We start from the raw sequence: 27,433 nt of genomic DNA on the forward strand, positions 1-27,433 counted from the left end.
TTTGTAAAACCATACCAATAAAAAGAATAATTCTACATAATTAATGAATAGAATAACATTCAACAATTAAAAACTCATATAAAAATCTTCCAAACATCAGTAAAATACTTCAAAACAGACACATCAAATAACACTTAACAATTAAAATAAAGATTTTAAAAAATTCTCCGTTATCCATTCCTTGGAACCTTTGATTTCCAGATGCCCTGAAATTGTTATGGGTTAGCAGGCAGAGAGTAACTGGGGTAGTTGTGCACACACATGCTCCTTCTCATATACATACATGCTTTCTCTCCCTCCCCCACATACATTCACACATGCGGCCCCACCACCATTACCTCTCTCACCAAATCCTGTGCTCCACTGAGAATTAGATCTAAAATTGCTCCCTCTTTTGTCGGTTCCTGAACCAATTGCTCCATTAAAAATGTAATTTATTCCATCCAGGAACTTCATATCTCTAGCATGTTGATCCAGTGTCTCAGTTTTTGAGCTTATGTCTCTAATTTCATCACTCAGTGTGTTAATATTGGTTTAGATTTGGAGTCTTAGAAACATGCAGTTTCATTCCTAGTGCAGTACAATAGTTCCTGGCTGATCCCTGGTTTTCCCCTCACTTCCTCCCATGTAGGGATCTTCTGTGCTTATCCAGGGGTAGTGCAAGGATATTGGGCATCCTAAGCCAACCTTCAGCCTTGCTCCTTCCTCTCTGAGATTTGGTTAAATAAACTCAACAGTCATGATGACCTCCACCATAACCCCTCCCAGAGCAGTCATTATATATTTGGACATCATGGGGTGGATTTTAAAAGGGTTATGCGCGTAACCCTTAAAATGCCCCCCTGCGCGCGCCGAGCGCGTATGTCCTGGGGGCTTGAAAAATGGGCGGGGCTGGGGGCGTGGCAGAGTGCCCCAACACAGTGGCCTGTGTTGGGGCTGCCGCGCCGGCAGACAGCCGGCACACACAAGTTACGTCTGCCAGAGGCAGGCATAACTCAACAAAATAAGGTGGGGGGGGGATTTAGGTAGGGCTGGGGGGTGGGTTAGATAGGGGAAGGGAGGGAAAGGTGGGGGGAACCAAAAAAAAGTTCCCTCCAAGGCCGCTCCGATTTCGGAGCGGCCTTGGAGGGAACGGGGAAAACCATCGGGCCCCCTTGCGTGCGCCGACCCCGAATTTTATAACATGCGCGCGGGTGTTAAAATCGGGTGTACATTTGTGCGCGCCGGGTAGCGCACACAAATGTACCCTCGCGCGTAATTTTAAAAATCTGCCCCCATATTTTTAAATATTAAACTTTTTTCCCCCGTAGATTGTATTTAGGAAAATTCCAGCAATGGAATGTACATGGAGATGTAGTGAAGTTTTGGAGTGGAAGGAAAGGGTCTATCCACTAAAGGGTAGGTCAGTGGTCGAAGTTTATAAAAGATGAGTCACTGGGGTTTATTGAAGACTGAGATTGAAGGGAGCTGAGGAAAAGCAGCTGTGGGCCAGGGGCAGTTCTATAATGAGGCAGGGTGAGGCGGTCACTTCAGGCGGCAGAATTTTGAGGCAGCAAAAATAGCCCCCCCCCCCCCCCAAAAAAAAAAATGCCCCTGCAGCATCCGCCTCATCTCAATGCCTCACGAAATTAGAGCGGCGGCAGAAATAGGACTTTGGCTGTATCTAATTTGGGGCTTAGAGGTGGCGGTACACGCGTCACTTCCTGGCCCAGCCTGCAGCGGTGGCATATTACACTCCTCTGTGCTGGCCGGAGAGCTTTGGTGGCTGAGACACATACGCATGCTGGGCCCCTCCTCGCAGGCAGCCTGTTACACTCTCCGTGCCATGGCCTTCTTGCTCAAAGTGGGCCAGGAGCTGAAGAAGAAGGTGAGGCCTCTGGTTCTGGATATGTGCGAGTCTGCCACTTTCTCCCCCTCCCCCTTTGATCCCAGTTCCCTCAGTCTCTTGTTGCCGCAGCCTCGTTCCCTTCTCCCTACTCTTGGCTTGGTCTAGTTTCTCTTTGGATTTTCAAAGGGGCTTGTGTCAATAGCTGAGGCCCCTGAGGCCTTGCTGTTTTACCACACACTGCTTATTTCTCACCGTTTTATGTGTCGGATGGAGGAGCTGTAATCTCCACTTTTGTGCTGCTTTCTCGCCTCCTTGCCACAACACCAGAACCTCTGAAGATTACAGTATCCATCCTTGCAGGCAGCTTGTGTATGATGCAAATTGTAGCCTGACGAGGCGATGACTTGATGCCCAGCTGGAGCAGCCATTGACAGCTAACGTGCACCCCCCTGTTCCGGGTGTGACTATGCCTGCTCTGTAGGACCCACAAGTGTGATGTTTGACCAAGCTGGCAGGCTGTTGGGGGGGCTGAGGGGATTTTTTTTTTTTTTTTTGTGACCCAATTATTTTTCTTGATAGCCACCAAGTCTGCCATTGGTACTGAGTGGGACAGGGGATATTCTGCTTCTATCAAGTGCAATACAGTGGGAGTAATAACCTTTGCAAGAGCAAGATGGCAGACTCTGAAATTTATGAGCGGGTTGGTTGATCATGTTTCTTCTTTAGAACTGTATAATGAGCCACTTTCTCCTGTTTGGTTGGGACAGTTTTATGAGGTGTGGAATGCTTGCTGTAGAGCTGTACATTTTTGCTGCAAAATTAACATTTGTATTTGTCACTGAATGCTTTTCTGAACAAAAATTGTTTCGCCGGTTAATAAAGGTGGGTTGGAATAAAGTTGGGACCAGATATGGCATGACATAAATGTCATTGAAGCTTGGGGTTGATTTGGCCACCTGCTGAGGAAATTGGTGGCTAGATTACTTTTTATAGTTGCCATTGGTCACTGGTTTTCAGTCGTGCTGGCCAGAATAAACATCACGTGCTTCACTAGTATGGCAGTCGAGTGGAATTTTTTTGTTTAATTTTTTTAAGGTTAAGGCCCTCTTTACAATGAATGTACTTCTTAGATGGTTTTTAAACTGAAAAATCTATTCAGAAGATAGTTACTATCTTTTTTTTTTTTTTTTTGTGCACACAGGTATCTTCTCTGATGCATTTTAACCTGGGGTGTATCCAAAGAGAGTCTTTATGAAATTGTGATTGTACTGATGACTGTGTTGTGGTTTGCATGGCTGTGGATATGGTGACCTCCACCGTATAATTCAGAAACTGCTTCAGATAAGGGTCTGAATCTTTGGTGGTGCTTGGAGTCGTACGGAGGGATGTGACCTTTGTGATTTTATACAGTGGGGCATAATTATGGATGGTGGTACCCGTCAAAGAAATGTATGCATCAGAGATTGAATAGGGCACTATGGAAGATCGGAGAACCAAGGCCCCTTAAAATGTTAGTTTCCACGTGTTGTTGTAGGATAATTTTTAAACTGGGTTTGTAAAATTTTGAGGTACAGATGTTCGAAAGATGCTGTAAGAGTAATTTTAAAAGGCATTTCCACCAGTAAATGGGCTTTTTAACAATTGCCCACCCTATATGTGAATCAAAGTATGTGCCTGAAGTCTCTGTGTGTACTTTCTCCTGCAACGAGAGGAAGTATTCCTGGGAATGGAATTGGGGGAAGGCTCCGTACTTAGGTGCACACTGTTGAATTTTCAAAAATATGCATATAATTGTTCCCATGAAAATCTGCCTGCACGAATGTGAGTGAGAGAGAGAGACTGTTATGTGTGTGTGTGTGTGTGTGTGTGTGTGTGTATGCAAGAGGGTGTATTTTTATTGCATGTAAGGCCCTTAGGAATTTTTCTTGTAATGTCTTACAGCCAAGTTGCCAGATAGTTAATGTCAAGACAAGGTATACATAGTCTAGGGTATGTTCTACTTTTTGGTTATTTAGACAAAATTTGAAATTTGTATTGGAGATTTTCTTGGCTCAATTCTGCTGGCGATCTGGGATTCTGGGATTCATGGTTGATTGAAAATGAAAACATGCTTTTATTCTATAGACGCATTTCTATATTTAGAGAAGGTATGTTTCTGTATTTCAAAGGCCAGCACTGGAGTATTGGGGAAGGGAATGGAGAGAGTGTAGAGGTCGGGGGGGAAGAGAGAAAGTGTGCCCATCACTGCTAATCCATATCAGTCTAGGGGAGCTTGTTGCCTTTCTTCCTCCATCGGTCTGACTTCCTTACATTTTGGTCCCCATTCCTTCCTGAGGAACAGGGATCAATTGGGGTGGGGGATGGTGGGTGCACCATTTGCCCTAGAGCCAGCCCAGTGAGTGAGAGTCCTTTTGAGTGCTGCCACCAGGATTAAGAACATAACATAAGAACATAAGAAATGCCATACTGGGTCAGACCAAGGGTCCATCAAGCCCAGTATCCTGTCTCCAACAGTGGCCAATCCAAGTCACAATTATCTGGCAAGTACCCAAACATTAGATAGATCACAAGCTACTATTGCTTATAAATTACCATCATAGCAATTTATAGATTTTTTCCTCTAGGAACTTATCCAAACCTTTTTTAAATCCAGTTACACTAACCTCTGTAACCACATGCTTTAGCAATGAATTTCAGAGCTCAACTATGCACTGAGTGAAAAAAAATTTTCTTTGATTTCTTTAAATGAGCTACTTGCTAACTTCAGGGAGTGCCCCCTGTCCTTCTATTATCTGAGAGTGTAAATAACCAATTTACATTAACTTGTTCAAGACCTCTCATGATTTTATAGAATTCTATCATATCCCCCCTCAGTCGTCTCTTCTCCAAACTGAACAGCCCTAACTTCTTTAGCCTTTCCTCATAGGGCAGCCGTTCCATGCCCCTTATCATTTTGGTCGCTTTTTTCTGTACTTTCTCCAGGGCAGCTATATCCTTTTTGAGATGTGGTGACCAAAGCTGTACACATTATTCAAGATGAGGTCTCACCATGGAGCAATACAGAGGCATTATTACATCCTCCACTTTATTTTCCATTCCTTTCTTAATAATTCCTAAAATTCTATTTGCTTTTTTGATCACCAGGTCGCACTAGGCTGACAATTTTAATGTATTATCCACTATGATGCCTAGATCTCTTTCCTGGGTGGTAACTCCTAAGATAGAACCTAACATTGTGTAACTACAGCAAGGGTTATTTTTCCCTATATGCATCCCTTTGCACTTGTCCACGTTAAATTTCATCTGCCATGCGGAAGCCCAGTCTTCCAGTCTCACAAGGTCTTCCTGTAGTTCATCACCCTTTCGGATAATAGAAGAATGGGGTACTCCATGAAGTTAGCAAGTAGCACATTTAAGACTAATTGGAGAAAATTCTTTTTCACTCAGTACACAGTTAGGCTCTGGAATTTGTTGCCAGAGGATGTGGCTAGTGCAGTTAGTTTAGCTGGGTTCAAAAAAGGTTTGGATAAGTTCTTGGAGAAGTCCATTAACTGCTATTAATCAAGCTGACTTAGGGAATAGCCACTGTTATTAATTGCATCAGTAGCATGGGATCTTTTGGTGTTTGGGTACTTGCCAGGTTCTTGTGGCCTGGTTTGGCCTCTGTTGGAAACAGGATGCTGGGCTTGGTGGACCCTTGGTCTGACCCAGCATGGCTATTTCTTATGTTATAAGTACTCTGCATAATTTTGTGTCATCTGCAAATCTGATCAGCTTACTTGTTGTACCCTTTTCCAGATCATTTATAAATATATTAAAAAGCACCAGTCCAAGTACAGATCCCTGAGGCACTCCACTGTTTACCTTTTTTCAGTGTGAAAACTGACCATTTAATCCTACTCTATTTCCTGTCTTTTAACCAACTTGCAATCCACAAAAGGACATCGCCTCCTATCCCATGACTTTTTAGTTTTTTTTTAGAAGCCTCTCATATGAGATTTTGTTGAAAGCATCTACCAGTTCATCTTTGTCCACATGTTTATTTACCCCTTCAAAAAAAATGTAGGAGATTAGTGAGGCAAGACTTCCCTTCGGTAAATCCATGCTGGCTGTGTCCCATCAATCCATGTATATCTAAATGTTTTGTGATTTAATTCTTTTTAACAGTTTCCACGATTTTTCCCAGCACTGAAGCCAGGCTCACCAGTATATAGTTTCCAGATCACCCCTGGTTCCCTTTTTAAATATTGGGATTTCTTTGGCCATCTTCCAATCTTCAGGTACATCGGATGATTTTAATGATAGGTTATAAATTTTTACTAATGGTTCTGAAATTTCATTTTTTAGTTCTTTCACTACCCTGGGGAGTATATCATCTGGGCCAGATGATTTACTACTCTTCGGTTTGGCAATCAGACCTACCACATCTTCCAGGTTCACCGTGATTTGATTCAGTCCATCTGAATCATTGCCCAGGAACACCTTCTCTGGAACTGGTATCTCTCCAATATCCTTTTCAGTAAACACTGAAGCAAAGAAATTGTTTAATCTTTCCACGATGGCTTATCTTCTCTAAATGCCCCTTTAACTCCTTGATCATCCAACGGTCCAACCGACTCCCTTGCAGGCTTTCTTCTTCGGACATATTTTTAAAAGTTTTTATTGTGAGTTTTTGCCTCTACAGCCAACTTCTTTTCAAATTCTCTCTTAGCCTGTCTTATCAATGTCTTACATTTAACTTGCCAATGCTTATGCTTTATCTTATTTTCTTCTGAAGGATCCTTCTTCCAATTTTTGAATGAAGATCTTTTGGCTAAAACAGCCTTTTTCACCTCACCTTTTAACCATGCCAGTAATCACTTTGCCTTCCTCCCACCTTTCTTACAGGCCGATACAGTAAAGTCCGCGGTAGAGCGGGCGAACGCACCGGCCACTCGCCGGTGCGCACAATTCAGTATTTAAATTAGGCCCGGCGGTAAAAACGGACAAAAGGAGGCGCTAGGGACACTAGCGCATCCCTAGCGCCTCCTTTTTGACAGGAGCGGCGGCTGTCAGCGGGTTTGACAGCTGACACTCAATTTTGCCGGCGTTGGTTCTCGAGCCCGCTGACAGCCACAGGCTTGGAAACCGGATGCCGGCAAAATTGAGCATCCGGTTTTCGGCCCGACAGCCGCGGGCCGAATTCAAATTTTTTATTTTTTTTAAAAACTTTTTTTACTCTTTGGGACATCCGACTTAATATCGCCATGATATTAAGTTGGAGGGTGCACAGAAAAACAGTTTTTACTGCTTTTCTGTGCACTTTCCCGGTGCCGGAAGAAATTAGCGCCTACCTTTGGATAGGCGCTAATTTCTTAAAGTAAAATGTGCGGCTTGGCTGCACATTTTACTTTCTGTATCCCGCGCGCATGCCTAATAGGGCCCTCAACATGCATTTGCATGTTGAGGGCGCTATTAGGTTCGGCGGGTTGGACGCGCGTTTTCCGCCCCTTACTGAATAAGGGGTAAGGGAAAACGCACGTCCAACGACAGGCTAACAGTGCGCTCCATCGGAGCGCACTCTACTGTCTCTATCGGCCTGTTAATGCGTGGAATACATCTGGTCTGTGCTTCTAAGATGGTACTTTTTTAACAGTGACCACACCTGTTGCACACTTTTTACTTTTGTAGCTGCACCTTTCAGTTTTTTTCTAACGTTTTTTTTCTCATTTTGTCAGTTTCCCTTTTGAAAGTTTAGGGCTAGTGCTGTGGATTTACATACTGTCCCCCTTCCAATCATTAATTCAGATTTGATCATATTATGATCACTATTGCCAAGCGGCCCCACCACCATTACCTCTCTCACCAAATCCTGCACACCACTGAGAATTAGATCTGAAATTGCTTCCTTTCTCTCGGTTCCTGAACCGATTGCTCCATAAAACTGTATTTTATTCCATCCAGGAACTTTATCTCTCTAGCATGTCCTGATGTTTCACTTACCCAGTCAATATTGGGTAATTGAAATCTCCCATTATTACTGCACTACCAGCTTGGTTAGCTTCCCTAATTTTTCTTAGGATTTCACTATCTGTCTCACCATCCTGAGTTGCCCTGCTTGAAGGCAAAACATTGTGGATATTTTGACTGGGGTGGGGGCGCCATCTCGTTCCTCACCTCAGGCAGTAGGTTGCCTTGAGCTGTCCCTGCTGTGGGCTGTGCCTGTCCTGGACTCCAGGATAGGAGAGAGCAGGCAGTCTGTCTCCTGTGCACTGAGAAGAGTGTATCTTGCTTTCTCATTTGGTTGGAGAAGAATTCTATTGGGAGTTCAGCTAAAAGGACTCTGGAGAGTGTCTTTCTCCTTAATTTCACAGAAGAACACTTGTCTGGACATCTAAGTGCACAACCAGGTATTTGAGAAATCGACTTTTGGGCTGTTATTGCTGCTCACAGTGCATGAGGAGTTGAGATTTTGGACTGCCTAAGAAGCTGTTTTCATTTTTTTTTTGTTGTACTTTGGATTGTTTCTGTTATGTTGTACTGCTAAACTTATTTATTTACTGAGTAAACTTCACTTTTGTTTTGGATCATAACTCTTGATGAGAGGACTTTTTTTTTTCTTTGAATATGATTCTCTGGCCATATGAGTTAGCTCAGTCCCCAATAGCATAAATGTTTCTAGAAGCTGCACAGAGTTTAATGCTTAGCACTCTTTGAAGTGTAGCCTCCCTGTGAGAGATTAGTTTATCTGTCTATCTATCTGTCTGTCTATCTGTCTGTCTGTCTATCTATCTATCTGTCTGTCTGTCTGTCTGTCTATCTGTCTATCTATCTATCTGTCTGTCTGTCTGTCTGTCTAAAGTAGACAAATGTATCCGATTCTCTATCATACAAGCTATGGGGGTAGATTTTCAGAGGGTTGTGCGTGTACGATACGCGCCCAACCCCCGAAAACCTACCCCTGCTTCCCCCTGTGCGCGCCAAGCCTATGTCCTGGGGCATGGGTGGTCCGGGGGTGGGGCGTGGCCTGAGCCTCCAGGCACAGCGGCCATTTGCTGCTGTGCCCGGGATCGCGCGCCGGCCAATGGCCGGCGCGCGTAACTTCTTCAACAAAGGTAAGGGGGGGTTCTAGGTAGGGCTGGGGGGTGGGTTAGGTAGGGGAAGGGAGGGGAAGGTGCGGGGGGGGTGGTGGAAGGAAAGTCCCTCTGAAGCCGCTCCGATTTCGGAGGGGACGGAGGCAGACTGCGTGGCTTGGCGCGCGCAAGGGGGTGCACGATTGTGCACCCCCTTGCGCCCGCCGACCCTGGATTTTATAACATGCGCGCGGCTGCGCGCACATGTTATAAAATCGGGCGTAGATTTGTTCGCGCCGGGTTGCGCAAACAAATCTGCGCCCGCACGCAGGTTTTAAAATCTGCTCCATACCTTTATTGATTTAAAATATCATTGTATAACATAAAATCTTAAATGGCTTCATAACCTCATATTATACACTCCATTCACACACATTCATGCTCCTTTCACACTCATTCATAATCTACTCTCATCAATACACTCATCATAGAATCTGCATTGCAATATTTTTAGGCTTGTAGAAGTACAAAGTGCAACTGTGTAGATAAAATAACCCCTAAGCATGTTATATTTGTTATCAAACATTTTCAAATGAATAAGAATTCCAAATGCAATAGAGCTTATTCCACTGTGTCTGCACAATAGTTAACTGTATGAACCTCAGTTGTAATGGGTTATGGGAAGTCCAATATAAAAAAGCATAGACCTCAATTGTAAAAGGATATGAAAAGTTCACATTCAAACAACGCAGTCTGTGAAGGTTGTATACAGGTCATAAATGCTTTCTGGAAATTGTGCAGTGTGCACAAATCCTTCTCTGAGGCAAAATAGGCTACCGCTGTCTCAGGAAGTAATGCAAAATTCACAACAGATTCCTCGCTGTCTCTTGCTATTTCTGAAGTAGTGCAGAATTCACAGGTCTTTTTCTTAGAAGGCAGAAGCCTCAATGCAGAGCGAGAGAGAGAGAAGGGGGTGTGTGTACAATGTTTTAGAAATCATTTCATAGGATCTGATTAGAACATAAGAAATTGCCATGCTGGGTCAGACCAAGGGTCCATGAAGCCCAGCATCCTGTTTCCAACAGAGGCCAAACCAGGCCACAAGAACCTGGCAATTACCCAAACGCTAAGAAGATCCCATGCTTCTGATGCAATTAATAGCAGTGGCTATTCCCTAAGTAAACTTGATTAATAGCTGTTAATGGACTTCTCCTCCAAGAACTTATCCAAACCTTTTTTGAAACCAGCTACATTAACTGCACTAACCACATCCTCTGGCAACAAATTCCAGAGCTTTATTGTGCATTGAGTGAAAAAGAATTTTCTCCGATTAGTCTTAAATGTGCTACTTGCTAACTTCATGGAATGCCCCCTAGTCCTTCTATTATTCGAAAGCGTAAATAACCAAGTCACATCTCCTCTTTCAAGACCTCTCATGATCTTAAAGACCTCTATTATATCCCCCCTCAGCCATCTCTTCTCCAAGCTGAACAGCCCTAACCTCTTCAGCCTTTCCTCATAGGGGAGCTGTTCCACCCCCTTTATCATTTTGGTTGCCCTTCTCTGTACCTACTCCATCGCAACTATATCTTTTTTGAGATGCGGCGACCAGAATTGTACACAGTATTCAAGGTGTGATCTCACCATGGAGCGATTATAGATTGATGTGTTCTCTTAGATATTTGGGAGTAGACTGGAAAAACTAGCAAGAAATGCATACATTTATAAATTAAAAGAAATCCGTCTTTCTCTCTGAAATGGCTGGCTGAGCTGTGTAGGTAATTTGCTACTTATGTTCTGAGCTGTTTAAGCTTTGACTATATTCAAGTAGATCAGAATAAACTTCATGCTTGTCAGGGTTTTATTATATCTATTTTAGTATAGATATATTATAATAAATGCTGTGGCTATCTAATATTGAAATAGTACATATTTAGCAGTTCTCGCATAAGAAAAATATACTTTTGTGCTTATAAAAATTAATAAGGCACTAGCATAATAAATTAACTTAAACTTGCACTTTATAAAAGGTATGACAATCTGTCCCAGCAATAATAAGATTAGAGAGCCCAAACCTTACAAATGCAGGAAATCTCAAGAATGCTTGAATCTGGAGGGATCTCATCCTTAACAGCAAACAGCGAGAGTCCAGGAACTTTTGACAGCCCGTGCTAAGTCTGCTTTCTTTCGTAAGAGAAAAACCGAGCCGACCAACAAAATAAGGCTGAGAAGCAAGGATCCTGTTCTGCTGGAGTCCATTGTTGTCTGTTGGTCTTTGATTTTTTTTTCACCTTTTTAAAGACTTCAATTTGTATTTTTCAGTTTCATTATTGCAAATTAATAGGCTACAAGATGAACAGTGTGATAGGTCGAATACACTAGTTTTTTTTTTGTTTTTTTTCAAATGAGCTAGTTCAGCTTGTGGGCAAATATTTAACACATGGCTACTGGAAGCCATTGATAAGCTTACTATCTCTGATAGGTTGGGTCGTTGGTGGAAGACAAAGATGAAACTAGTTGGTGCCCTGCCTGCCTGGTGTGCAGCATAGACCGTTCTTTGTTCATGAACATGGTCAAATATATCCATGAATATTTTGGGTCATGACTACATGTTAAGTCATAGCATACAAAAGTCTGTTAAAAGGTTTCTTTGATCTTTGCTCCTACAGCTAAACTCAGATGATTCCCTTATTATTCACCAGACAAAATTAATTCTAATTCTGTTGTCACCTTAGTAACAGTGACACGAACTTCTTCCATTACCAAGCATTTTGTGAAGTAACACAAGACTGTGCAAATAAAAAGTCACTCAGAACCTTTACAGCCCTGCAGTCTGTTTCTGTCTCTACTGCCGGGGACCATGCGAGAACAACCCTCATCCATCCAGGATCATCTCGGACCTGACCCCTGATGTCACCTACAGCACGAGCCTGCTCCCGGAGATGCGTACGCCTCTGTCGTATGCACGAAGGAGCACAACAAAGGTGCGTGCCCCTTTGTGTGCGCTTGGAGAATGCTAACTATTCATTGAGCCGCTGTCGATTTTTTTTCTGTGTCACACGGTTGGTAAGCACCTGATATTTCCTTTTCACATGGCTTTTTGTGTTCCTGCTGTTCATCCAGTCTCATCTGTTTCAGTAATCATGGGACAAGGCTGGTACAATGGAATCCACCAGAAAAGTTGCTCGCAATTTTCTAGACCTAGATTTTTATTTAAGCCACATTCTTCTAAAAGAAGGACAAGCTGTTGGGACCCTCCGAAGTTATCAGTATCTCTGATTATTAGATCTGTTAAAAAGAGGACAGTCATATATTACAATCTGTTGATAAGCAGCCTGATGTTTTATGCATCACTAAATGTTGGCTTCTAGACTCAGATCATATTATTTTGCAGTTAAATCTGGAAAATTACCTGACTTTCTCTAAACCAAGATCAGGTAGACAAGGAGGGGGGTCTGCTTATTCTCGTAAAAGAAACCTTGTCTTTTTCCATGATTGATTTAGGTGTATCTGTGGTATCCGAAGTGCTGTTTATGTGAATAAGATGGTTGGGATTTGCCTTTTTTTATTCTTCCCCTGGTGTATTGTATGCTAATTAATCTCCTGTAATTGAGTACCTTATGGAAATCAAATTGGAATTTAATATTATTGTCCCGGGGGATTTTAAGTTGCATATGGATGAGGTTCCCTTTCCTGCCGCTTGTTGTGGCAATTTAGCTGCAGTGGTGGCTTTGGGTTGGGATCGATACATCCAAGAGACCACAAACCATCTGGGCACACTCTGGATTTACTGTTCTTAAAAGAGAAGTTTTTAGCATTTTAACTTCCTAAGGTTATGATACCTGCAGTTCCATGGAATGATCATTGCTTAATAATGCTTGATCTAAGTTTATCATCTCTTCAGGCTTTGAAAAGCCCTGCTAAGTAGCTTTTTGTTATTAGACCTCTGCTCTTGAACAGTATAAACTGATAATTACAAAGGCCAAAAAGGCATGCATTTATAAAAGGATCCAAGAGACAGGTAACAGCCCACATGAATTATTTCATGTATTTAATTAACTTCTCAATAATCTAGATTACCTTCCCCTACAGTCACTACCTCATTTCATCCTGATGCTTTTATGGTCTTCTTTCAAAAGAAAGTAGTCAACCTTTGCGCAGGTTTGGCATCTGCTGTCAATGGTTAGATGCTGCAAATCCTATCTACTGAAGTACATTGGGAAGATTTTGATTGTTTCTAGGATAGAAATCACATAATATGTAAGATCTATTAATTTGGCAGTGTCCTTTAAATCAATGTAATATAGTCATCTTGAAAACCTTGGCCGACTATTAAAGGCAACTTTTCACTTTCTGATGAAATATTACATCAGTTTGACTTCTATTGAAAAATTATCTATTATATCCTTTGACCTTTCATAATTATCGCCCAATTTCTTCCATCTGTTTTCTGGCCAAAGTTACTGAAACAGTAGCATTCAAATAACTTTTTCAAGAAAGTCATAAAACTAACATCTTACATAAGAACCTAAGATATGCCATAATGGGTCAGACAAGATTCCATCAAGCCCAGCATCCTGCTTCTAACAGTGGCCAATTCAAGTCACAAGTACCTAGCAAGTACTCAGACTTTAAATAGATCCCATGTACCTAATGCTGGCAACAAGCAGTGGCTTTTCTCCTGTTGATTAATAGCAAAACTTTCTCCTTCAGGAGCTTATCCAAATCTTTTTTTAAAACCAGCTAAACCAATTGCCTTAACCACATCCTCTGGTAATGAATTCCATAGCTTAATTGTTCATTGAGTGAAAAATAATTTTCTCAGATTTGTTTAAAATGTGCTACTTTCTAACTTCATGGACTGCCCCCTAGTCCTTGTGTTATCTGAAAGAATAAATAACTGTTTCACATTTACCTGTTCAAGACTAAAGTCATGGGATAGGAGGCGATGTCCTTTTGTGGATTACAAACTGGTTAAAAGACAGTAGGATTAAATTGTCAATTTTCTCAGTGGAAAAGGGTAAACAGTGGAGTGCCTCAGGGATCTGTACTTGGATCGGTGCTTTTCAATATATATATAAATGATCTGGAAAGGAATACGACGAATGAGGTTATCAAATTTGCAGATGATACAAAATTATTCAGAATAGTTAAATCACAAGTGGATTGTGATACATTACAGGAAGACCTTGCAAGACTGGAAGACTGGGCATCCAAATGGCAGATGAAATTTAATGTGGACAAGTGCAAGGTGTTGCATATAGGGAAGAATAACTCTTGCTGTAGTTACACGATGTTAGGTTCCATATTAGGAACTACCACCCAGGAAAACGTTCTAGGCATCATAGTGGATATTACTTCGGCTCAGTGTGCTGTAGCAGTCAAAAAAAGCAAACAATGTTAGGAATTATTAGGAAGGGAATGGTTAATAAAATGGAAAATGTTATAATGCCTCTATATCGCTTCATTGTGAGACCGCAACTTGAATTCTGTGTACAATTCTGATCGCCGCATCTTATAAAAGATATAGATGTGAAGGAGAATGTACAGAGAAGGGCAACCAAAATGATAAAGGGGATGGAACAGCACCCTTATGAGGAAAGGCTGAAGAGGTTAGGGCTGTTCAGCTTGGAGAAGAGACGGCTGAGGGGGGATATGATAGAGGTCTTTAAGATCATGAGAGGTCTTGAGCGAGTAGATGTGAATCAGTTATTTACACTTTCGAATAATAGAAGGACTAGGGGGCATTCCATGAAGTTAGCAAGTAGCACATTTAAGACTAATTGGAGAAAATTCTTTTTCACTCAATGCACAATAAAGCTCTGGATTTTGTTGCCAGAGGATGTGGTTAGTGCAGTTAGTGTAGCTGGGTTCAAAAAAGGTTTGGATAAGTTCTTGGAGGAGAAGTCCATTAACGTCTATTAATCAAGTTTACTTAGGGAATAGCCACTGCTATTAATTGCATCAGTGGCATGGGATCTTCTTAGTGTTTGGGTAATTGCCAGGTTCTTGTGGCCTGGTTTGGCCTCTGTTGGAAACAGGATGCTGGGCTTGTTGGACCCTTGGTCTGACCCAGCATGGCAATTTCTTATGTTCTCCTCAAGGGGGTAAAATTAGTAGAGTTCTGGTGGATGAAGCTGAGACACTTCTTCCCTGTATTGTTAGTGAGGGAGCAGTTTATTTTGGTGGTTGGGGGAATGTCTGGTGGACTGTCCCTGTGGAAAACTTTGCTAATCTGCTCTCAAAATATACCTAAAAGCACATTATTTAATTTAAGCTGTTGCCACAAAATATTTTTTGAGCCCAATACAACAGCCTCTGTGCTAGTGGCTATACCAGAGAATTCATTATATACCAGATAAAGTCAAAATCCAGCTATTCCCAACATGTAAATTCTAACTGGGAGCCTTTTCCATTTCAACTGTGTCACAGGATATTCAGATTGACAAATTATTAATTTTCTCTCAGGTAATTTGTTTCCAACCTTTGGTGTCTATGGCTTACTTTTCTGGCTCATTGTCTTTTTTTTTTTTTTTTTTCCCTCATTCACTGGTCTTATGTTTCTTTTTTGATTTTCCTTCTTGCTCTGGTGTCCTCTTTCCTTGTTCTCTGACTTTCCTTCAGAGTAGATTTTTTAAATATTGTTCTCTTCAGTCTTTCTGCTCTTTTTTTCCTCGTTCTTTCTCCTTCATTATTTTCCAGGATACCCCCACCCCCAAATTCAAGGCTATCTCTCCCCCACCCCCTCTCTCTCTCCCTCTCTGTCCATCTAATACCTGGTCCCCTCTCCCCTATCCAATTCTCCCTGGTTCCCCATCTCCTGATCTCTTTCCCTATTCCAGTCCCCCTTTCTCTCCCTAATCCTGAATCATTTCTCCACATCCATCTTCCCAGTACTTGGTCCTCTCTTTTTCTCTATCATGGGTTCTTTTACCCTCTCCATCACTCTGCCCCCTTATCCAGAGTCCTTTCTCCCTTCTTCCTCAGTTCCCGGTTCTCTTTCTCTTTTCTCCTGCACCCTCCTGGTTTTCCCTCCTTTCCCTTTAACCTCTCCCCTGATATACCCCAACTTGTCCTCCCAATTCTTTCACTGCCCCTGGAAAGAAGGAGCAGCAATACATAATATTGTACCAGCGCCCTATGCCTCATCTCCCAAATATTCACACCTCCTCCAGTATTCACCACCTTTTTGTACTCCCCACCCCAAGCATTCACCCATTTTTCCCCTCACTTCCTTTCATTCACCCTCCTTCCCTTTCATTCCCACAGGACACAAGTCCCTGCAGTACAGACATCCACGCCCTGACTGTTCAAGCAAACAGCATGCAACAAAGAAGAGCATTGTACTCCAGGCAGCAGATGGAGTGGGGTGTGGACAGGTGGTGCAGTGCTGGCTCCCTCCTCCTGCCCCTCCCTTCTAGTTGTCCTCAGTGTTGTCTTCTTGCTCTGGGGATAGGACAGAGGGGCTTGCAGCAGGAGATGTGCAGTATTGTCCAATAGCATCAAGGGTCTCTGCAGCAGGAATGCAGAATTGCATGGCTGCAGACTTTGGATCTCAGACCAAAAGTGCAGGATCGACCTGCTGATGTGCCGTGCACTGGAGAAAATCTCTTCAGAGATAAGGTTAAAGACATGGTGGCCCAAATCCGCGACCACCCTGTGACCCTTCAGCAGCTCTCTGCCAGCACTTTGGACCCATCCTCATCTAGAAGGTCAGTGAGATTGGAGCCAAAGAAATCTTCCTTCAGTCCGAGGAGGGTACTATCCTGCACTCTCGCTCCCATCAATACCATCAGAGCTCTTGCAGCTGTCCCAGGCTGCAAAGAACCCCAAAGCCCCAGCTGATGCCTCAGTCAGCTCCAGGGCTGGGATTTTGACGTAGGGCATATAGCCCAGTCACCCATACCCGGGGCGATGGAGCTGCCGGTCGGGTGGTAGGATGCATTTCTTCACAAACCAGTGGTCCAGTGTAACTTCAGACCAGCGAGTTATATCCATTGTCCGCCAAGGGTACCAATTGAAAGTATTGCATGCCCTGTCAAATTGCCCCCCCCCCCCCCCGAGCCCGTTTTGGGGCTTAGAAGCACATTAGGAGGTACTACTAATAGAGCTCTCCTCCCTCTTAATGGCTAGAGCAGTAGAACCTGTTCCACCAGCACAGAGAGTGGGAATTTTACTCCTGGTACTTCCTGATACCAAAGAAAAGAGGAAGCCTCCGTCCCATCCTAGTCCAAGGGCCTTGAACAAATTCATCGAAAAAGAAAAGTTCAAGATGATTTCCCGGGGAACCTTGATCCCCTTTTTGCAAAAAGGGGACTAGCTATGCTTCCTTGATCTAAAAGCTGTGTACACTCACATCAAAATCTTCCCAACTCACCAGAAATATATCTGATTCGTGGTGGGAGAACAACACTTCCAGTATTGCATACTGCCATTTGGGCTTGCATCAGCCCCTCATGTCTTTATGAAATGCCTGGCCGTGGTGGTGGTGCTCCTTCATAGACTGGGAGTAGACGTTTTCTTATATCTGAACGATTGGCTGGTCAAGAGATCCTCTCAGGTGGGGGCTGACAGCTTCATGTGCTCAACCATCCAGGTGTTGGAGACACTAGGGTTCGTCATCAACTACCCCAAGTCCCATCTCAGCCCATCACGTCAATTGGACTTTATTGGCTCCCTGCTAGACATGACTCAGGCCAAGGCCTTCCTGCCTCAACAAAGGGCTAGCAACCTGATGACCATCATGGTAGAGATTCAACAGAGACAGCAGGTGTCAGCTTGGCACATGTTGAGGATGTTGGGCCATATGACCACGGCAGTTCGTCACTCCCTTGGCACATTTATACATGCGAAAGGCCCAATGGACCCTGAGGTCACAGTGGCACCAGGTCACACAGAAACTCCAAGATCGCATCAGAATTACCTTGCCTCTCCAGGATTCTACTGGTGATGGGTAATTTCAAATTTGGAATGGGGGATCTCCTTTCAAAGTCCTCCTACCCAAATTGTCCTAACCATGGATGGATTCACTCTGGATTGGAGAGCTGATATGGATGAGCTCATCATTCAGGGTCTCTTGTCCACCCAGAAATGTCTCTATCAAATCAATTTCCTGGAGCTTTCAGAGATCGGCTGTCCAACAAAGTTATCCTGATCCAAACCGACTGCCAAGTAGCAATGTGGTATGTCAACAAGCAGGGAGGTACAGGATCATACCTCCTGTGAAAGGAAGCAGTTCAGATGTGGTCATGGTCCCTGTCCCATGGGATGGTGCTCAGGGTTATGTACCTGGCCGGAATATAGAATGTGATAGTGCACAGTCTGAGTCATGTCTTCAGACCCCACGAATGTTCTGTGGACCAAAGGGTTGAGAATTGGATCTTCTGCCTCTGGGGAATCCTGGATGTGAATCTCTTCACAGTGCCTTAGAACAGGAAGGTTCCTCAGTTCTGCTCCTGTACAGAGCACGCAGCAAACCAGCCTCAGATGCCTTCGCCTGGCATTGGGGCAAGGGTCTTCTGTACACATATCTTCCAGCTTCACTGGAAGCGAAGACTCTCTTGAAGCTTCATGAGGACAAAGGGACTATGATCTTCATAGCCCCTTATTGGCCGAGACAGGTCTGGTTTCCACTCCCGTGGAAACTGAACAGAGTGGGGTCTTCCCTAGATCTCATCACACAGAATCAAGACAGGTTGCAACATCCCAACCTTCGGGCCCTGTCACTCACAGCCTGGATGTTAAGAAGTTAATATTGCAATCACTCAATCTCTCAGAAGATGTATTTCATGTCCTGGTGGCTTCGAAAAAACCTTCCACTAGAAAGTCCTATGGACTGAAGTAAAGATTTTTCTGTGAGATATGAGCAGAAGGCCCTAGATCCTTTCTCCTGTTCCATATGAAAACTGCTCGACTACCTTGTACATCTATTGGAAGCTGGCTTAAAGACTAACTCCGTTAGAATTTATCTGAGTGCAGTTGACGCATACTACCATGGTATAGATGGTACTCCTATCTCTGTACAGCTTATAGTTGGGCATTTCATGGGGGGGAGGGGGGTGGAGGCCTGCTTCAGTTATATCCTCCCCTAAGGCCTCAAATTGTGTCTTGGGACTTTATTGTGGTGGTAACTCAGCTGATGAAAGCTCCCTGTGAGCCACTGTTCTCCTGTGACCTGAAGTACCTGACCTAGAAGGTCATATTTTTGGTGGTGGTCACTTCAGCTTGCAAGATCAGTGAGCTCCACCTTACACTAAATTTTTCTAAGACTGTTACATACGCACCCTAAGTTTCTGCCTAAAGTGGTGTCTGACTTCTATCTTAACCAGTCCATTGTCTTGCCAACATTCTTTCCCAGGCCCCATTCACACCAAGGTGAACAAGCCCTGTATAGTTTGGACTGCAAAAGAGCCTTAGCCTTCTATCTGGAGTGGACAGAAGTCCACAGGCAGTCCACCCAACCTTTTGTTTCTTTTGATAGGAATAAATTAGCCATCACCATTGACAAGCAGATGCTTTCCAATTGGCTGGCAGACTGCATCTCCTTCTTTTATACCCAGGTGAGACTGCATCTTGGGGGTCATGTCAAGGCTCACTCTGTTTGAGCCATGTCAGCGTTGCTGGCCCACTTGCAAGCAGTTCCCATGGAGATCATCTGTAGAGCTGCGACGTGGAATTCTCTCCACTCATTTATATCACATTTGTTTGGTAGGGATGGCTGACACGATAGTAGGTTTGGCCAATCTGTCCTTCAGAACTTGTTTGAGGTATAGAACCCAACTCTGTTCCCACCTAGAGCCCGTTGTTTGGGTTCAGGCTGCCTCCTCACCTTGTTACCAACAAATCCTGTTGTGCCCGTTGGCACTTGGTTTGGCTATGTTGGTCCCCTTTTACATTTGGGGGGGGGGGGGGGGCAGCCTGTAGCTAGGGCTTTACCCATGTGTGAGGGCTACCATCCTGCTTGTCCTCAAAGAAAGCAGAGTGCCTTCCTTATAACAGGTGTTCTCTGAGAACAGCAGGATGTTAGTCCTCATGAAACCCGACTGCCACCCTGTGGGTTTCTTCTTTATTTTTATCCTTGAAGTCTATTTTATAAGACTGAAGGGAACCCGGCATGGACCCATGGTATAATGCATGCTGAATGAGGCTCAGTTAAAGGTCTAGAAACGTTGACATATGTTTTCAGTGCCGGGCTCCATCCAGTAATCTCACCCATGTGTGTGAGGACTAGCATCCTGCTGTCCTTGGAGAACATCTGTTACAGGGAATCAACTCTTTTATTTCTTGTACTTCTGAAGGATTGGAAGCTGGGAGCTGCATGCTGCAGGGCCATGGAGGAGGGCAGGAAGGAAGCACTTACTGTTACTGTGCCCTCCTCTCTCTGCAGTCTATTTGTTGGCTGTGGAATTTCTGCTTAATTGGCTGCAGAGGGAAAAGATGGCAGCAGCAGCAGCAGCAGCAGCAGTGTAAGACAGTCAGGCTTCCTGCCTTTGTTTGCCCTGAGATGTAGTGGAGATGGGGAGGGTTGCTGATAGAAGGACTGAGAGCAAGAGAAAGAGAGGAGCTATGAAGAAGGTGAGAGAGGGGCTGAGAGAACTGCTAGGAAATGGGAGGAGGAGGAAAGGGAATGTTGGCGGGGAGGTGGGATGATTAGTTGTAAAAGAGGGTACTGGTTGGGAGAGAGAAAACACTACCGTGAGAGTCTGGGAGAAGAACTGAAAGAAGGATGATGAGAGGAGCCTGTGAGAGGAAAAGGGGCTAATAGTGGAGCTCGTGGGGGAGGGAGAGGGGTAGACACTGGCTGTCAGTGTGAGAGGAGCTGAGGGTGCTGACTTAGGGGACATGTACTGTGAGAAGGAGAAAGGGATACAAGCTGGGAGAGAGGACATGGGCTGTGAGAGATAAAGTAGGTGAGGTGTGAGCGGTTAAGTGAAGGAAACTTCAAAGGGAGAGAAAAGTGAAGAGGACTGGACAAGGAGTTGAGGAGGGAGGCGTGCTGGTAGGGAAGATAAACCAAGAGAAGAGCTGTGAGAAGAGAGAGGATCATGGTAGAGGGAAGAGGCATGAAGAAGGAGAGGAAAGTAGGAATGACTGAGGCTCTGGCTCCAGAGGTTGGAGCCAGCTCCAAGACCTGGAACCTGAGCAGAGCTGGTCAGTTTTTATTTATTTATTTTATTTATGCTATTCTCTGGAGCTGGAGCCAGGATTGCCGGAGCAGAGTTGGAATCAGAATGGAGCAGGGCTCTGGAGCTTGGAGCCAGGAGCTGAGGCTCTGGAGCTGCTTCAACTCTCTGCTACCTTAAAATACTGATAAAAGTTTACTGAAAGTAACAAAATGCTGTGTGTGAGTCAGTTCATAAGCAAACCTCATTCCAGTTATTTGGGAAAGAATTTTATTGATGTAATCTTTTTGATGCCTTCCTTTTCTTGATTCTAAAGATGATTATATAATCTCAGCCTGAATGCTTCCCTAGCTTTTGTTTTGTCCACCTGAGCCTTCCTGTGTCCACGATACTTGTGTAGAGGCTACAAATGCTTTAAAATAAACAAATAAATAAATAACACTATTATGAACGTACTTGCACTTGAAGTAGGTGCTCAAGGGGGTGCAGTTGGAGTGGTGAAAAAATGTATGCGCACAACTTTGGATTTTTGAAAATACAGCTGTAAATCTGCACATAGGAAAGTTGCACCTGCTCTGAGCACATACCAAAGCAACCTATATATTTTCAAAGTGAACTTTTCTGCATAAATCCACTTAAAAATGTGGGCTAAGTCTGCAGATAAAATGTACCTGCAGACTTAACCCTATGTGAATGTCTGAAAATTACCCTTTTAAATGCAGGTTGATCAATCACACTGTTTTGCTCAGGAGTGGGGGGAGAGGGGGGTCTGTAATTTGTGTTTTAGCTCAGTGCCTCCAGTCATTTGCAAAGGTTGGCTCTTATGGGCGTCTGTCAGTCATCCAATATCTAATCCAGTCCATCACCTTGGGGCCCATCTCAGACTGCTCAGTTTGAGCTTCCTATAAAGGACAGTATCAAAAGCTTTGCTGAAATCCTAGTACACCACATCCAGTTTCCCAATCAAAGAAATTAATCAGGTTTGTTTGACATGATCTTGGGGCTAGCAAAAACCTGGGTTTCAGGTTGTCCAGGTGTTTAAAACTCAGCATCTGGAGCCAGTTGCCAAGGAGGAGCCTTGATAGAAGAGCAGCTGCAGAGGTCAGGCCCAGGGCCAGGTGGAGAAACCTGAGCTACGCTTGAGCAGAGGGTCTGGGTGAAGGTATCATTGTTATTGCTAGGCCTCTTTTGGGCTACAGAGGAAGAGGGGAGGGAAAAATGTCAAACCAAAAATAAAGAAAAATAAATTTAACAAAATTGGATTAAAAAAAAAAAAAGCAATTAAAAAATGCAATCCCACTCTTCTCTCCTCCAAACAAACCTTTTTAAAGAATTCTATCATTGGCTCTTAAGAATTAAGGCTGATGCCTTTTAAGTTTTTTAAAAACATTTTCATCCCTGCATAATATCCCTCTGGTGAAACTATGCTTCCTTGAATGTTGCACCCTGCTGAATCCAACATAGTCCCTATCTTTCCCTTTTGTAGAATTTACCATCTTATTTTATGTTTCTCTGAAACGGTTTGTTTATTGTATTCCATGTGTTATGAAAAAAACCAGAATAACTGATGATTCATATATATTCTTTCTAGTCTTCCTAATAATTCCCGCGTCTTTGTTCTTCTGTCTCAACTGGAGAAAATTAATACCGAATCCTCATTGGTGGATCCAGATACTACCAGATATATTACATCAAAGATCCTCCACCTGGCTCAAAATCAAGGTATTTCAGCCGATTTATTTCAGTTTTAATATAATTTACTGTTTTCCTCTTTACTAAACCTTTTGTGTAAAACATTTTCTATCTATATTCTATTAGCTTACTTTTAATGAATTAATTTTAATAGTGTGACTTAATTGGATTAAAAATATGAAGGATTTTTTTTTTTTTTTTGGTGTTTCATGCCACGACTGTGCAGGTTCCTTGCCTGATTATTTAAATCTTTAGTACTGTAGTCTATAGCAGTGTTTCCCAACCTTTTCAAGCTGAAGGCCCATCTGCATTAACAAAAGTATTGTATGGCACATCAGCTTCCAGAGGGACCGGCAGTGTGGACATGAAGAGAGGACTTGTCTGGCCAAAAGAAAGAGCTAGACAAGTGGTGAATGTCTCTCACTCTCTCTTCCAAATTTAAAAAAAAGGGGGCGAGTGGGCAGAGACACAATTGAACCCATCACGATGGACCAGCTCCCTCTATATACAAGTGCAAGGCAAGGGAGAAGTCAGTTTGGTATGGGCAGCCAGCTAAGTTAAGTTACCAGTATGTGGCTGCCAGAGCTCCTTCACTGCTGCTACTGCCAACACCCGTAAGTCTCATCCTGTGCTTGGTGCACACTCTTCCCATCTCAGTCAGCCTGGGGATAGGACAGGTGCTGGACTCAAAGGAGGAGGATCAGAACATGGAAGATGTGGAGGTGCTGTGTGCAGTGTCTGCTGCCCTGAGTGGGGGACCAGCTTTCTGTGCCCTGCATATACTGCCCATTAATTAGCACGTTGTTTAAGAGCCACTGCTTGTGTTTCTTGTTGCTTAAAAGTGCTAAGAGCAAAGCCCAAAGATTGACCTGGATCTGAGCATCAGGCAGTGGTGATCCATGGCACACTTGATCAAGTCTGAAGGCACACTGGTCTGTAGGAAGGGCTGTAAAATTAAAAGAACTCTCTAGCACTGCAATTTCATGATGTCCATAAATTAAAGTACTTTGACTCATTCATACTATTGGTACTACTGGCTTTTTGAAAACTTGGGGGTTGGGGGGAGAAGGGGTATGGGGAGATCTTATCTTTTGGCTTTTTTTATTCAAAAGGGGTTTGGGGGGGGGATGTCTATCATTTGGCCAACATTTATATGGACCAGGTTGGGGCGGGCGTCATCGCATGAACTATTTCATATATTTTACTACTTTTGTTGATGGGGCTGCCTCAATTGGTGTCCTTGGGGTGGGGAGGGGGGGGTCAAGATTGATCCCCAGTCACATTTGGGGACTTTTTGTTGCTACTTTTTGTTTTTTCCCCACAACTGGGCCCTGTAAATCTTTTGTGAGAGCATTGGGACCCATGTTAGATTAATGTTTTTAGGAAAGGTGTAGATAAATAACATAGCTGCCAAATTTCCAAGTCAGCCGTGATATTTTATTTACATCGGATTACCCATGCATGAACTGCTTTGCATGGATTTGCAAAATTCATGTGTGCAAATTTCATGCAAAGCAGCTCATTGTAATAGGGGAAGGAATCTATCAGAATGTATGCTAATTATCGTGAATATTGTGCGATATGGCCATGATAGGGCTATGTTGCATGATCTACCTGTTTAATGTGCGTTACAGTCCTAATGTGACTTGATGAACCTTCCTCTTAGATTGTGATCCCTTTGGGGAAAGAGAAATACATACAGTACCTTTAATATAATCCTCTGTGAAGTACCTAAAAAAGAATATAAGCAAAACTAAATAAATAAAATAAGGTGCCTGCAAAATACACAGGAACAGTCCATTGAAATCCTCATCTTTGTAGATAATTTATACATCTTTGAGGAAGATATGATGATCAAATGAACATTGATTGTGTCATTTACCTTAGAAATGGACAGAGACTTTGTTATAATGTTTTTCTTTTTTTTTTGTAGTACCAGTCCTCTTTTGTTTCCTGATCTTTCTAGGCTTAACCAGGCTATTAGAAAGTGTTTTCTGTGTAACTCCTGTGATGGTTGAACCCAGATAACAGTTTCAGAGGCCACATCTCAGACCTCTGACCAGATAGTGACAATGTCACTATAACACAAGTTATATATCCAGGTTTCCTGTGTGGGGAGTGGGGAGCCTCCCCTCAAGGCCTCCACACTGCTCCCAAGCCTCCCACATTTTAGTCTTCTGCACAGGCAACCACTGCCTAAAGAACAATGGAAGCACTACTTGACAACACACATGAGAAGACACTTGGTGGTTTCCATCCGACAAGGCACAGATGATGATCCAAAGTCCCCACAGCTATGCACTTCACCACCAAGCTGCCACAACTGCCTCCGGCAAGCTTGCAACATCTTATAGTCCTTCTTAATCTCATTTGCCAAATCCAATTGATGAAATTCTTTTAGCTATTCGATCTCTTCCCTCCCATAGTGTTCTGGGCAAAGCTTTACTGCTTCCCTCCTATGGTAGTTTAAAACTTTAAAGTACCCTTGTGATAATTCAGTGTGTTATCTCTGTACCTCCTCTTGTAGTATCAAGAATGATACCTTTCTCTCCTCATCTCACAATCTTCACAGACATTCATGGGCTGTTGAAGTGGTCCATTTCCTCTCCTCCTCTCTCCCGTCTCCTCTACACAGGCAGGACATCATCCTCTCCCTGATCTTGGCGATCCCAGACTCCTCCCGCTGGAAGGGAGCCTCTCCCATTGGATTAAAGGGCAAACGTAGCCGAGTCCAAAAGAATTTGGCACACCAAACTCAAATTCTTAATCAAAGATTAAAGAATGAAATGAAAGGGTGGAAAGAAATTGCCATCCAAAATAGAGAACTCCATGGAAGTTTCAGTTAAATCACAACTCAGCACCAGCCATACTATCTCCTCAAAAGCAACAGGGATCCATAAGAGTAAAATGGTGATCTCTCAGTATAAGCAACAGGACAGTTCCATTGCAAGCCTCTTCATGGGGGAGCTGCAAACTCTTTATCCCTAAACTGTATCTCCCCACACCAAATGGTGTAACCCTGGTTAAATATAGTAGGGATCCATACATCTAGAACTTAGTGAGGCAGATTACATTCACTTATAAATGCTGAAACTGTTTGAATTTCTGCCAATAACAACCCAAGCACTTTGTTAAAGACTAGTTCTTTACACCTTTGCTATTTCTATTATGACATTTATTATGATGCACAATAGTTCACAATGAAGAAGAGTTCATGAGACATTGTTTAGATTTGTTGTGCAACACCTAGAAATCATTCTGGATTCAAAAATTCCTAAATCGCCTACATCTTTTTATTCTTCTTTTTCTGTTGCCAAGCTTTGTTGGTTCACTACAGAGACTTTATTTTATTATGGCCAAGAAATGATATTGTCTCTGTAGTAAAGCTTGTCAAAAGAATTATTCTTGTCAAAGCTTGTCAAAAGAATTATTCTTTAAGAACCGTCTATCCTGTGACAGTCTGGCTGTTCTATGCCTATCCCTAGTCTTACTCTTTCATATGGTGCTCAGAAGTGGAATCTGACGTCTCCTCGGGAGGCAACCCACCCAAAAGAAATTTGTTTTTTCTTGGCTGTGAGAATCCTGAAATTGCTCTCAAAACGGAGGATTAAAGAACTGTTTGCTTTTCACCAGCAACAACTGCAACAGATCTAGACTCATCTGCAATTCCAAGTACAGCAGCAAGAATGGCAGCAACTGTTCCAACGTCATTTGCTGGCATCATTAGCGCCAGTTGACCGTTCAGAATCTCCATCCTGCAAGAAGTACAGCTGAATAAAATGGGACCTGAGGATGACCCAGAAACTTATTTAATGACATTTGAGAGAGTGGCCACTGCTGCACAATGGGTCCTGCACCTTGCTCCTAACAGGAGAGACCCAAGTAGCATTTACCGCCCTACCAATAGCAATCACCACAGATTGACCGGGCGAAGGCCACCATCTGGGACAGACTGACTATTACAGCAAGCAACTAATAATGCAAGTTCTGAGGGCTCCATGTGGCTGAGGTCTGGTTGAGAACCCTGATGTCTGCTTACATGAACTTTGCAAGCAGTAGCTCAAATCTGATGAAAGGAACATTGCCATAATTGTCAAGCTCATCATGATCAAGCAACTTTTCTGGATTTTACCCATTGCAGCAGCCACCTAATTGGGCCAGCATCAGGTCCGTACCCTGGAAATGACAATGTACTTTCTGAAGGGAATCTTTGAAGCCGAAGATATTGTAATGCACCAAGTGAGTGGGCCAGTGGAAGTGGATATCCACCAAGAGAACTCTTGGGATAAGGAAAAGGGAACCAAGGCATCCAGAAACCCACTAAAGGGCTGCGGTGAGCTGGCCAAAAACAGATGCCTAGAACCCTTCCCAAGGTAACACTAAGAGAAATGACAGAGCTTATTTTGGACCTCGAGAAGGAACTGATATCTCAGACCCTTAATGGCTAGATGAAGTGTGAACACTGTGTTGAAGCAGGAAACGTGGATCATAAGTGCCCATGTATGGGTTGTGTTTTACAGATGTCTTTGTTTTCCACCTGAGGACATAATCACCTTGAGAATTTGTGCATCCTGATCTAGGTAAATGGGGTGAACGTAAAATGACTGACTTTGGGACTGCCAGAATTGATAATACAGAGTTTGTTTAACCTCAGTAGTTTAAGGACCTGATATCTCCTGAACATTAGGTGGATTCCAGGGATATCCAGGCCTATCCCACAGCCAAATCTACATGGAGAG

At 43.3% G+C, this 27,433-nt stretch overlaps 1 protein-coding gene across 4 annotated transcripts in view; it reads left to right on the top strand.

Annotated features, from left to right (window-relative positions):
* Positions 1–27,433, top strand: part of AGTPBP1 (ATP/GTP binding protein 1) — a 567,598-nt gene that overhangs the window by 97,120 nt on the left and 443,045 nt on the right. For 3 of the 4 annotated variants that reach the window (XM_029617286.1, XM_029617267.1, XM_029617279.1), the window contains one exon: positions 22,594–22,724. In XM_029617286.1, coding sequence (XP_029473146.1) covers positions 22,594–22,724 — 131 coding nt within the window. Of the gene's footprint in view, positions 1–11,744; positions 11,865–22,593; positions 22,725–27,433 lie in introns of those variants that run through there. The other variant, XM_029617272.1, reaches the window with a different exon arrangement.

This window comes from Rhinatrema bivittatum, chromosome 1 (genome assembly GCF_901001135.1).
Source record: "Rhinatrema bivittatum chromosome 1, aRhiBiv1.1, whole genome shotgun sequence".
In the NCBI taxonomy this organism is placed as follows: Eukaryota; Metazoa; Chordata; class Amphibia; order Gymnophiona; family Rhinatrematidae; genus Rhinatrema; species Rhinatrema bivittatum.